The sequence below is a fragment of the Alternaria atra genome, assembly GCF_907166805.1.
Source record: "Alternaria atra isolate CS162 genome assembly, contig: 25, whole genome shotgun sequence".
Taxonomy (NCBI): Eukaryota; Fungi; Ascomycota; class Dothideomycetes; order Pleosporales; family Pleosporaceae; genus Alternaria; species Alternaria atra.
Window position 1 is genome coordinate 2275945 of NW_025091323.1, and position 12374 is coordinate 2288318.

Here is a 12374-nt window from a genome sequence, read left to right on the forward strand (position 1 = left end):
GTAGGTTTTGGTGTTTAGGTGTACGATTTAAAAGTTCCAGTCGAAATAGATTCATTTCATCGTAAACCAAACGCTATAACGCGCCCAGGGGTATCTCGAAAAGGAAAACTGTCTCTGCTACCATTCCCCGAACAGTAAAATCATTCCATCATTCTCCGAATATCATGATCATTTCTTAAAATATAGCACTCACATCCTCAAAAGTCTCTGCCACCTCGGCCTAGACGGCTGCTCTGGCTGCGGCACTGCCGTCTCTCCTGCGACTGCAGCCCCAGCCCCAGCCTGCTCTCCAGTTCCCGGAGTGCGATTCTGCAATTCCACTGCAGGTTGACTTTGCGCCTGTGCCTGTGCCCCCGGTAGTCTCCGGATACCACTTCCATGCAGAAAGTAGCGCCAATTGCTGACAGGCTGTGCTTGCGGCTGATTCGCAGCTCCCGCTTCCAACACGGCGGGCGTCGGATCTCCACCCAGAGCAATCCTCTCTTCCTCATCGTGCTGCTCCAAGGCTTCCTTGCTCATGTACATGGATCGGCATATCGGGCAGCTTGTCTTGCGCAGGACGAACCAAGATACCAGGCAGTCGGCGTGGAATTCGTGGCCACAGACTTGAAGTTTGAGTATGGTCTCGGATTCGGGTGCAGTAGGAGTGGTAGTTGCTGTTGAATCCGCGGCATCGGATTGCGGGAGAGAGGCGGGCAGGGCGGCAGCATCGGTTATCGGTGCTTCTGGGGAGAGTTTGGCTGGTTCGGGTGGAGCGGGAGCGTGAAGGGTTGAGAGACATATCGCACTGTGGCGAAGATTAGTATTGAACTGCTGCTGTGCTTCGACACTTACCATTCCCGCTCGAGCACTGAGCGCGTCTCTACTGCCCCGAGTTTGCCCTCGTCGTTCTCTGTGCCATCACGACTTTGTGAAGATGTGCTTCCAGTGAGGCTCACCACTTCGGTGACTTCAATCAACTTCTCCCTCGCTTCCGCACGCCTAAGCGCCGGCTTTTTTGTCTTGGGTGGCAGACGCGTTGGAACAGGGACGGCTTGCCGTCTTTTCCGTATACAAAATATACACAAACTACATGATCGAATATCATTAGCTTAGATCCATCTTCAACTATCCCCGTAGGAAATACCCCTTACATAACCCTTTCCTTCCGGTTCAAGATGTTTCGGAGTAGACGGAACACAACTTACAACGGCGCCACGATAGCAACAACGAAGACAGGAATCAGAAAACTAAAAGCCGTCGGCGTCATCCCAGACTGACCGACAGTATTCTGCCATTCTCGCGCTTCAAGCGTGCGAACGAATCCGTGACTTGATATCGCAGGCATCGCGTTTTCCTTTTTTCCAAACGTGAAGATCCGAGCGTGGTTCGGTTGATGTGTGGGGGATTGGGGATGCGATGTGGCTCGGCCTGGACTTGCTGCGGGGAAACAACGTGTGATGACGGCGGAAGCAGCGGGTATACCGGCACCAAACGATTGCGCGTCCCAAGGATCCTTCACTCTGCGATTGCAACCCTTCCGTCGTATACTCGTGAAACGTGTTCAGTATGTGTCGAAACAAAGTATTCTTCCGCAGCCGAAGAGGTGTTGTTCCAAGGTGCGGAGTGCTCACTCTTAACACACATTACCAATAGCCGGTTCTTACCCCGGATCCCACTTATCCGGGCGTTCCATGACACCGACATCTGCAAGCTCAGCCTCCACAGCCACGTCTGTTCGCCACTTCTTGATAGCGCTTGAAAGAGCTTGGTATTGGCCTAGATCTTACTGCGAACGCGTAATGTAGACGGCTGAAAAACGCCGAGCTAGGTTTATCACCGTTGTCGCGGACCGAAACCATTACAAGTCGGTACTCCGTAGGTAACCGGTGATACAGTTGTGGAAGGTCAGTTCGCAGCACGGCAAGTCAGCGCACGACGTGGGCAACGGGTAACGGTAAAAAGCAAACATAAGCAATAAACCCAATTGTCCCATCAGCGAAACCAAAAGTTTCTGACCACCCAGCCTCCGATCACTAATCTGCACGATTCTGTAATTCCCTCCAATACCATGTACAGAACGCTTCACGATCCCCAGCCGCCATCAACTCACTTTTGGGGTCTGCTCAGGCCATTTCCAAGCCAACAGCATGCCTCGGCTGACGTACTGCAGACTAGATTCTTAGCGCATGCTCGGCGCCGAGACAGAATGCACGTTTTCGGTCTTGGTGTGGTGGAGCGGAAAGGTTTGGCATGGCATGGCGGGGCTGCATGCGCAAGCCTCCGAGGATGGGACGCCTGAAGACTGCGCGTCCGACCGAAACTGACTAATTTTGTTACTGCCATATATGATATTGGCTAAAGGCACTGAAGACGTTTCAGCAAAATCTAGGTGAAAATGTTGGTCATCGCCAAGGTAAATGGTAAGAGTTCAATTTGTTCACAGTGGTATCTCAATTACTATGTACACATACTATGACTATGAAAAGCCTTAATCGCAGCCATAATGGCATGAGGTATCGCAATTGCAGGCTATGCAGAAAAATCAGAACGCCTTTTGCAGGACAAAGCCTGACCCGAAACATTAAAAGCTCTCAAATCGAGGCTTATCTGAAAGATATCGTACCTCATTGCGTAGTTTCTTCCATTATGCAGATGACTTCTTCTCACCCTCCTCGCCATCAGTGCTGATAGCGGTACTGAGGTACCGTTCAAAGACGCGCGACTCAAGGTCCACCGAGCCTCGCCTGGCGACGCCGTGCTTAACATCGCGTCTCCTGAAGTAGACGCGCTTGCCCCACTTCCAGGACTCGATACCGAGGAAGAAGAGGAAGGTGGCGACGAAGACAATTCCCCATTCCCAGCTAATGCCCTTGTGCCTGAAAACCGTGTCGTTGATGACAGGGATATACAGGACAGGGAAGATAGTGACAAAGGCAAAGATGATGGAGAAGAAGAGGAACTTGTTGCGCCAGACGTCGATAGCCCATTGCGTAAAGTACTTCTTCGAACCTGGCTGCATCGCGAAGAACGATCGGCGCATGTCCAACATTTGCCATGCAAGGAAGACAGAGAACCAAGTAAGGCAGGCGAAAGTCGTCGCACGAGCGCGGAAGACAGTGTCGCAAGTGTTGTTGTAGCCTTCGTTACAGCCGTTTCCAAGGTTACCATCGCCCCAGCCAAACATGACTAGGGAGAAGGCACCAAGACAGAGAGCGGCAATCCAGAGACCGTATACGAACATATCCAGGACGACCTCCAGGGTGAAGACACCACGCTTGAGCTGCGTTTGTTGTTAGTCTACACTCCACCGTTAAATCTCGGGGGAAGAAAGCTTACATTTTGAGGGGGACGAGTAAGAATGTCGGGAGCTGCGATCTCGAAACCGAGACCCATGTCGGGAAGCGATGAGGTAATCATGATAATCCACATGACTTCAACAGGAGATACTGGGAAGACCGAAAGCCCACTCTCATCCTTGAAAGCAAGACCAATGAGCAGAACACAGGCTTGCGCAATGTTTTGGGCGAGCAAATGGAGGATGAACTTCTGGATGTTGTCGAACATGCGGCGGCCCTCCTCGATAGCGTTAAGGATCGAGGCGAAGTTGTCATCAGTCAAAACAATGTCGGAGGCATCCTTGGCTACATCGGATCCAGTACCCATACCAATTCCGACGTCCGAGCGCTTAAGGGATGGAGAGTCGTTTACACCGTCACCAGTCATACCAGTGAAAGCCTTGCGTCGGTGTAGGGCGTCAATCATACGGACCTTGGTGTTCGGGGCGCATCGAGCAATAACAAGGGGAAGTAGTGGCAAAGCGTCGATTTCATCGTCGGTGAGTTTGTCGAATTGACTCGCGGTCATGACCATGGCATCAGCGGTTTCCTTGGGAAGAGTGTTCATGTTTGAAGGCACAATACCGACTTCAATAGCGATTGCGCGCGCGGTCCCCGGATGGTCACCAGTAAGCATGTGTACTTCGATACCGGCCTTCTGGCACTGACGAACGGAGCCAGCAGTCTCAGGTCGGGGCGGGTCATACAGTCCAACAAGACCACGGAAGACCAATCCATTTTCGATGCTCTCACGGTCAAGATCATCGCCCTTGCTTGGCGATGGGCCGTCGTACTCTTTACTTGCAAGTGCCAAAACACGAAGACCCATAGCAGCCAGAGATTCCATGTTGGCCAGAATTTCCTCGCGGTAGTCGTCATCGAGGTCAACACCAGCTTCGCTCTCATCGTTGTATACGCGGGTGCAGGAGTAGATGACACGTTCAACAGCGCCCTTGGTGAAAACGTACTTCTTAGAGCTGGCGGTCTCCTCGAAAATGACGGACATCTTCTTGACATCGGAGTCGAAGGGGAACTCGGCGAGTTGCTTCCAGGCAGGTGAATCACCACCAGTGTGTTCGAGACGGTTCCACTTGAAGCGAGAGGCAAAGACTTGGATGGCAATTTCAGTTGGGTCGCCACGTGCGTTCCATTGGCCTTCGTCAGTCTGATGAACATGGGCCAAGTTAGCGAGCGAAGCAACCTTGAGGTAGTCGACTAGATGTTCGTTGTCCTGAAGAAGCTCCTCAAAGGTCTCTGTCTTCTCGTCGACGTCGGGGTCAATGTGTCGGGGCTGTTTGGGGTTGAAGGTCAGGGCGCCAACGGTGGGGTTGTGTGGCTCGTCGGACTGTCCAACCGAGTATGTGCCCTTTGCGGGAATCCAAGCCTTCTTGGCAACCATCTTTCCTTGTGTGAGAGTACCAGTCTTGTCAGAACAGATATCAGTAACACCACCGAGGGCCTCAAGCGACTTTAGGTTGCGAACAATGACGTGACGCTGAACCATGCGCTTTGTACCGGCGGCCATTGTGATGGTCAAGACGACAGTGAGCGATGCGGGAATCATACTGAGACCAGTGGCAACAGCGTAAATGATAACCTCGCTGTTGTTGGAGAAGTTGTTGGCAGCCAGAACGATGATTGCACAGATGACAGCGACACCGAATAGGAGGATAGCGAGACGAGCGAGCTTCTTCTGAAGTGGAGTACCAACGTTGACACCAAGAAAGTGGCCAACGGCATCAGCGACGGTCAAAGACCATGCTTGAGCGTAACGATGCGGCTTAGCCTTGCCGTCAGGCTTGCGCTTGACTTCGCGGACGCGCGAGCCCTTCTGTCGAAGAGACATAGCAATGGAGCCAATTTCAGTGTACATTCCTGTAGCAAAAACGACGCCACGAGCACGTCCCTTAGTGACAGTCGAGGAGCTGTAGGCGACGTTGAGGCGGTCACCGGGGCCGGTGTCCTCGTCGAAAACAGCATCGCCATCTTTGTTGACTGGAAGAGATTCACCGGTAAGAAGAGCCTCATCAGTTTCAAAGTTCAGTGCTTCGATAATACTGTATGCAAGTTAGTGACGTACTAGCTAGTTTAGCGCGACTCAACGTACCGGATGTCAGCCGGGACAGTGTCACCTGTCTTCAGCTCAATCAGGTCACCTGGAACAACCTCAATGGTTGGGATAGTAACAGTCTTTCCGTCTCGCGCAGCGGTGGCTGTTGGCGAGGAAAGAGATCGAAGAGAGTCCATTGTCTTTTCAGCATTGAACTCTTGCACGAAACCGATAACGACGTTGAGCAGAATGATGGCAGTTACTACACCACCCTCAATCCACGACTGGATAGCGAAAGACACAGCCATTGCAGCAATCAAGATCTAGGGGCTGTTAGAGTTGTTGCGATTGAGTGTTAGTTTGAGGTCAAATACCAATGTCATTGCGTTGGCAACCTGTCTTAGCAGAATCTTGCCCGGTGATACTCCTCCATCGTCACCCAGATCGTTGTTGCCATACTTCTCATGCCTTGACTTTGCTTCCGCAGTAGTCAGACCGTCTTCGGCATTACACTGGATCTCTTGGACGACTTCCTTCCATGGTAGGGCATGCGCGGGCTTGGAGAGAGGCTCGTTAGCCTGGCCGGACCTGTGGCCCTCGAGAGATGGTTCCTTCTTGCCCATAGTGAATGAACTGTGGTACTAAGAAGAAGATGGGTGCAGACGAGAGATCTAGATCCGGGGACATGAGTGCCTTTAAACAAGCAAGTTGGAACGCATGCGCACACACCATGGCGATAGCCAAGAACCGTGCGATATCGAGAGCTTGGCGTGGCGGTAGCCATCTTGGGTCCGGCACAGGGAACGTCATCATCGGTCACGGTCGGCACTCGTCAACAAAGAGATGCATGCATGCCTTAAAGGGATGTTTGCAAGGCCGATGGATATATCGGATGGCATATCTGACCCTACCTGCCGTCTCTTACCCTGCACCACAGCATCATCGTATAGAACACAGGCGATGAAACAGCAGGCTTGATCTTCTGGTGCCGGAGATGACGACAGCGGGGTTGGGTGACACCCGTTCGCAAGCGGGGTGAAAGAAGAGAAGTGGCGAGCTGTTCGGTCCCAGCCAAGCATCCCGCTCGCCTACGTTCCGCCTAGCCGTGCTAATAGTCTCGGCGCAGGCGTGATAGTGCCGAGTTCCGTACCGAAGCCTCAACACCAACGTCATTTTGCACCAGTTTCAAGCACCCTGCCAGTGACTACGATGGAAAAGCCTGCCAGTGACCTTCACGGGCACCCTTCCGCCAAGCCTTGATTCCTTCGTACCGCTTGAGGCCCCCAACGCCTATTCGTGCAGCTTGCTGATTTCGTGTCACGCCGCATGCTAACGGCTGAAGCTTGTCACCAACATGTCAAGGCGTATTTCCCTGGCTATCCCCACCGGAGATGGGTCGAGTGTCAGCCTCTTCTCGCTCTTATCTGCCACCGGTGGCTTGACTGCAGCGCCGAGCCTCAGATGCGGGTCACGAGACTCAACAATCACTTCCGGCCCTGCACCAATGTTCGCTTTACTCCACACCTTCCATTCTTACTACGGAAGATTCTAGTCGCGCACTAGATCGAGCCCATGGTTGCGCTCGTATCTTGCTCATCACTTCACCATTATATCGTTACTAAGAAATGTGGTACACTATGAGCACAATAAGTCTGTTAAAGACATGAAAACAGTACTAGGTCACAGAGTCCTTACATTGAGCTCGCAGCAAAAATATCCTCCCATCGGCTAGACGTGGATAACCGGTGGACCAACCCCACTTGTACCACGATTCAGACGAGCACGCAAGAGATGGGCCCATTATCCCACGCCTTGGCATGCCCCAGCACCCTGGCACTATTAGTATAAACATCCCAGTCCTCGGAGAAACCATCGGAGAATCAAACACTGTAGGTCTTAACAACGTCAAGGCTCGACGATTTAACGACTATCCGCTCTTTGACCACTCGTCCCAGCTTCACCGCAATATATTGTCCTTCAGCAGCAATTGAACAGCCACCAGCCAAACGTTCGGCCACGTTACCGGAATCGTACCAAGGGCATTGCTATTCCGGGTGTTGTCGAAGACAGGCGACCTAAACGCTTGTCAAGGAAGGAAACTTTGTCAACTGCTCGAAGACCGAAAACCAGGTGTCGTCCTTTGGCACAATGAGCTTTGGTTTCCGCTCTGATGTCTTAGTGTTTGATTGCTCTTCATTATCATCATTGGAATCCGGATCTCCCATTTCGTCAAGGTTGGAGGAACGATACGCTTCTTCATCCAAGAGCAGTGCGAACAAACTTGCATGACAGAGTTCAGGCACTGAAGGATCTTCGTATGTCTGAACCTGTCGTTCAGTTCCAAAGACGTGATACGATGCCGCACACGTTGAGATTTGCGGCTTGAGGGATCGGACGGCTTTGTCTCGTAATACAGCCCCAACGTATGGAGCGCGACTTCCATGGTCCAGTCTTTATACGATCTTTGACTCTGTTCAGCGCGGAGACCATCTTCCCACAACGGTTGCGTAATTTATAATTGCAATCGTTGCTTTCATGGGCCGGTGCGTATTAAGAACGCGGTCAGTTTCATGGTCTCCCCAGCCCATAGCCCGAAGGATTCTTTTTACACCCCAGGCTTCCTTCCGTCTCTCTTCCATCAGTGTTTTCTCCTTCTCATTGAGGGCACCACACTGGGTTCATAAAAACGTGTCCATGCGTAGGTGTTGTAATTTTGGAAAGCCTTGTAGCGCCGCCTCCAACATTCGCACCGACTCGTCACTTCCGTTGAACTCCTTCTGCTCTTCAACAAGCTTCTTGTGCGTAGGCCCCCGAATCATTTTCCATTATCAATTTGCCTTTTCTTACGAGCGCCTTGTACTCATGCCCTATGCGTTCAAGAAGATACTAAGGTAGTCATTGACTTTTTCCGGGCCAACAACGACTTCGCGCACATAGCCCCTCAAAACTATACCATTGAGAATGCTCAAGAGGCACTGTATACCATCACGTGACGAGATTTATTCCCTGGTTGTAAAGCAATGTTTCGCCCAGCTCTTGAACATCGTCTTCTGCACTCGCCAGTTCGTAGAGCGGAGGTTGCACACGTCTTCAGCGGAAAAGACAGTCATTCCCTTAGCATATGTGCCATCCACCACCAAATCCATGATCTTGGTGGGTAGAGCCTTTAGATTTGCGTCCGATTTCGACATTGCTGTTGATGTTATTATAGGTGTGGTAGTAATATCGTCGATCAATCTTTTTCGTGTAGAGAGCAGAGAGATTTAGAAAAGCTTCTAGGAGCAGGCTCTTATGGACCATGGGTAGGGAAGTGCTGTAAAACAGCGCAGCCGAGATGTTGCAGCGGGCTTGTTGTTATGGAGACATGGTTACTGGGCAGAGGGAGGGAGTTGGTCATGTAATATGGGCGCTGGAGCGATTCTTCAACAAACGCGTTGGGCCGTAATAACTCACAGCAAATCCAGACCATCCAAAAACATTTCATGATTGTCAGACTGGGCATTGAGATAAACTTATAAAAGTGTCAGTCCATCTCAGAAGCTCTCGGGGATTGCGCTAGATCCTAGTCTCAAGATAAGAGTATTTGGGTTGAAAAATATGTTATGGGCAAGAAGCGAATATATACAGGGACGTAAAGTCGGAAATAACGAACATCAGGCGCTCATCGATGCGCACTTACTGACCAGCAAGTTTTGTGATCGGCGGCGTGTTCGGGTAAAAGCTCGGCGGCATCGTGGGAATGGGGATAGGACTGGCCGTACCGAAGGCAGTCTTGAGATTCTCCTTCATAGTGGGTGCAGAATAGCCAGTAGGCGCAACAGTCTGAGTGCTGGTAGTTGCCGCATACGAGCCTCCACTCCCCTTCTTCAAGCAGAAACCACTACCGTAGCCGTTCTGGCATTGGTAGATGTTGTGGTTGCCCTTCTCGGTCCACATGGCAAGATCGGTGATGTTGATATCCGTGCAAGGCGCCTTGTCTGCGCAGACAACCTTGACAGGCCCACGGTTCAAACCGTATTCGACCGTGCCTTTCCAGTTCTTGAAGGTCATGTTGCTGAGTTGCACACCATTGCCAGCGATAGCACTCATCGAAGCCCACTTTTGGTCGATATCGAGAGACCATGCGTTACCGTGACCAATGAAGTTCTCGAAAACGACGTCCTCAACGTAGCCGCTGCCACCGTTGGACTTTACCATCATCATCTGGTTGGACTTCCATGTGTAAATGTTCTTGTAGACGATGGACGAGATGGCAGTATCGGCACCGAGAGAGCCCATAGCGCAGCCTCCACTCCAGTTGCAGTAGATATTCTCGATCAGGACGTTTTTGGAGGGTGACTTTACTGTCACGCACTCATCCTTGTTAGTCACCATGATCTATGCCTCGCGTTAGCAATGCAGCATTATGGCGAAAAGTTGTAGTAGTGCTCACATCATGGACCCATAGGTTAGTGCCAGTGACATCCACGCCATCGAGACCGCCCCAGTCGCCTCCACGGATAGCCATGTTGTATGCTTCACCATTTGTGCAAGTGTTGATGACAAAGTGGAACATAGGCGCATCAACTAGAATGATGTCGTGAACAGAGAAGTTGTTTGATTTCTCGATACGGAGAAGACGAGCGCCATTTCGCTTGCCATTCTTGTGGTCCTCGTAACCGTTGCCTACACTCGTTTTTAATTCGATAGTTCAATATATTTACTCATAAAGTAGCATACCTTGAATGGCGCCCTTGCCGGTGCTGCTGAACATCTCGAAATCGTTCGCATTTCTCACAAACAGCATGTTACCAGCTTCGGTACCCGTGCGATAGATGATGCCGTCAAGCTGCAGCGCCCATGCCTTGCCACCTTCAAAGGTAACCCATGTTTTCAAGGCATAGTCTCCGGAAGGAACAACAACAGTACCGCCTGTCTTGCAAGCCGTGAAAGCCTTCAGAAGAGCAGGACCAAGATCGGTTGACTTGTCCGCCTTCGCACCATAGCTCATCACATTACAAGTCTTTTTAGCGGTTTTGGCAGCGTGCGTAGTTAGAGGTCCGACCTTGCCCGATAGCTGACCGAATACCGGTGCGATAGCAGCAGCAGCGAGCAGAAGTTGCGAAAAATGCATTTTGAAGAGAAAAACCTGCTCAGCAGGAATGAATGACTGGAATGGTAAAGAGCGACAGCGAAAGAATGACTTTCGAGAGATGAGAAGACAGAAGAAACCCGAAGTCTGAGAGCAGAGCTTGAGATATACGCGTACGGCAAGCCTAGACACAAAGGCCAACTGCGAATCCTAGGTGGAGATCCAAACTAATCTCGAGTTCTTGGTGGGTCCGCAGGCATGATGGCGCCCCTATATTGCATCCCCGGGAAATCCAACAATTGCGACGTGGATCATTGCTTCGCGATTCTTTTCTTTGATCTACAAGGCCCTGCAGGTGGTCCCATAAGAATTTGTTTTCTCCTATGCAGAGCGCCGGCAAATTCTCCGATGTTCACAAAAGCTTGCTAAGGCGCGCGTCACTTCATTTATCGCGAACAAGCTTGAAGCAGTGAGCCGATAACCGTGAAGTCGGTAATGCTTGTCATAATGCTTGACTGCGTCAAGTTTCAACGTATGCGCTCGAATATCTGTGGCGCAGAAATCGAGGCCGCTTTCCTCAATCAATCAATAGACTGCTGTCAGTTGAGTGTTCGTGGAGATGAACAGGTGCGGGACGATGCCGATACCGTGAGCTACGAAAGGATTCGTGGAAACGTGTTTCAGAAGATTATGAAGGAGCGATGTGCGCTAGGACCCTCCGATGGGACCCCATCGTGGCATATTACTCCGAAGTCACGTCGCAAACAGCGGAGTTAAGTGCGCTGACACGATGTGTTTCGCGAGAAATAGGTATGGATGACTGGCAGGGGATGAAGCTACGGCGAAAAGAGTGACGCGGGTTGATCTCGGAATTTGCGGAGCGGATCGGAAACAAAAAATCGCACCTCGTTGCTCAACCAGTTGACTACGTATCCATTTAACATATTCTCAACACCAGTCCTCCAGAACTCACATCGCATTGGGCGCCTCGTTCTCTTGGAATTGATCATCTCGTTCTTTCTTCCTACATACTCTTTCGCCGCTCCGTCTTCCTCGCCTTTAGATCCACGTGCTGTCGCATAACCGCCTTTGCCTTGCTGCTCTCGTCGTTTCCTTTCTTTTGACAAAAAATCAGTCTCTTCAGGTTGTTGTGAGACTGCTTGAACTCTCGAGATGTAGCTTCAATCGACTCTTGCGAACGTTAAAGTAGCCTGATGTCGACAGTCAGTCCATTTCATAACTGATGCTGGCAGAATATTAGGCTCACAAATACCACATTTCGTCTCTTTTCTTTGTATACGTTACAAACTGTCCAAAAATATTATTGCTTACAATTCGGCGGTTCATCTGGTCTCCTCGTAGTGTTCTCGTCATGTCTCAAATGCTGCCCCGTCGTTCACTAGTTCTTTCCTGAGGACCGAAGCTCGGCGACATCACACCCGTTCTGCGACGGTCATCTTGACCTCGCTTTATATCAAGGAACATTGCCTCCAGATGTTCTTGAGATCGCGCGATCAGCATGGTCATGCTCTCCTTTGACTCTTGCGTTGACTCCTGCGTCTGTACAAGTAATCTACGCCATGATGTTAGTGTATCCAGCAGTTGCTTGTCGTCGAAGTATTGGATTTACCTCAGTAAAACCCGAGAGCGCAACTCAGTGAGACTTGACCCGACCTTTTGCATCCTATTTGCGATACTCGTCTGTGTTCTCATCTTCCGTAACCGGAAAACAAATACATTGTAGAACAAGACGCTATGCACTACCACACCTATGTTGTATAGCAGGGCAATAGGAAGATAGATTGGTAAGACAATCCCGAAGAAGAAGAAGGTACCGAACCAAAAAATTAACTTGCGTCCTAACGTCACAGCATCCCTACGACTCTGACCCCAATTTTCGATATAGGACGCTCTGTGGATACTCACGACGAGGACG

At 50.8% G+C, this 12374-nt stretch overlaps 3 protein-coding genes across 3 annotated transcripts; all 3 read right to left on the reverse strand.

The window, feature by feature from the left end:
* Positions 1-189: 189 nt before the first annotated feature.
* Positions 190-1327, reverse strand: ALTATR162_LOCUS5793 (uncharacterized protein; the record flags this gene model as incomplete). Its single annotated transcript, XM_043313413.1, has 4 exons — positions 190-787; positions 835-1068; positions 1134-1139; positions 1188-1327. 4 exons carry the CDS (start codon positions 1325-1327, stop codon positions 190-192), a joined length of 978 nt encoding a protein of 325 aa, XP_043169348.1.
* A 1299-nt stretch (positions 1328-2626) lies between these two features.
* Positions 2627-5990, reverse strand: ALTATR162_LOCUS5794 (uncharacterized protein; the record flags this gene model as incomplete). The annotated part of the gene is made up of 4 exons (XM_043313414.1): positions 2627-3262; positions 3319-5374; positions 5425-5690; positions 5742-5990. The coding sequence occupies 4 exons, from the start codon at positions 5988-5990 to the stop codon at positions 2627-2629; spliced, it is 3207 nt and encodes a 1068-aa protein (XP_043169349.1).
* A 3052-nt stretch (positions 5991-9042) lies between these two features.
* Positions 9043-10480, reverse strand: ALTATR162_LOCUS5795 (uncharacterized protein; the record flags this gene model as incomplete). The annotated part of the gene is made up of 3 exons (XM_043313415.1): positions 9043-9744; positions 9800-10032; positions 10087-10480. The coding sequence occupies 3 exons, from the start codon at positions 10478-10480 to the stop codon at positions 9043-9045; spliced, it is 1329 nt and encodes a 442-aa protein (XP_043169350.1).
* Positions 10481-12374: the final 1894 nt, after the last annotated feature.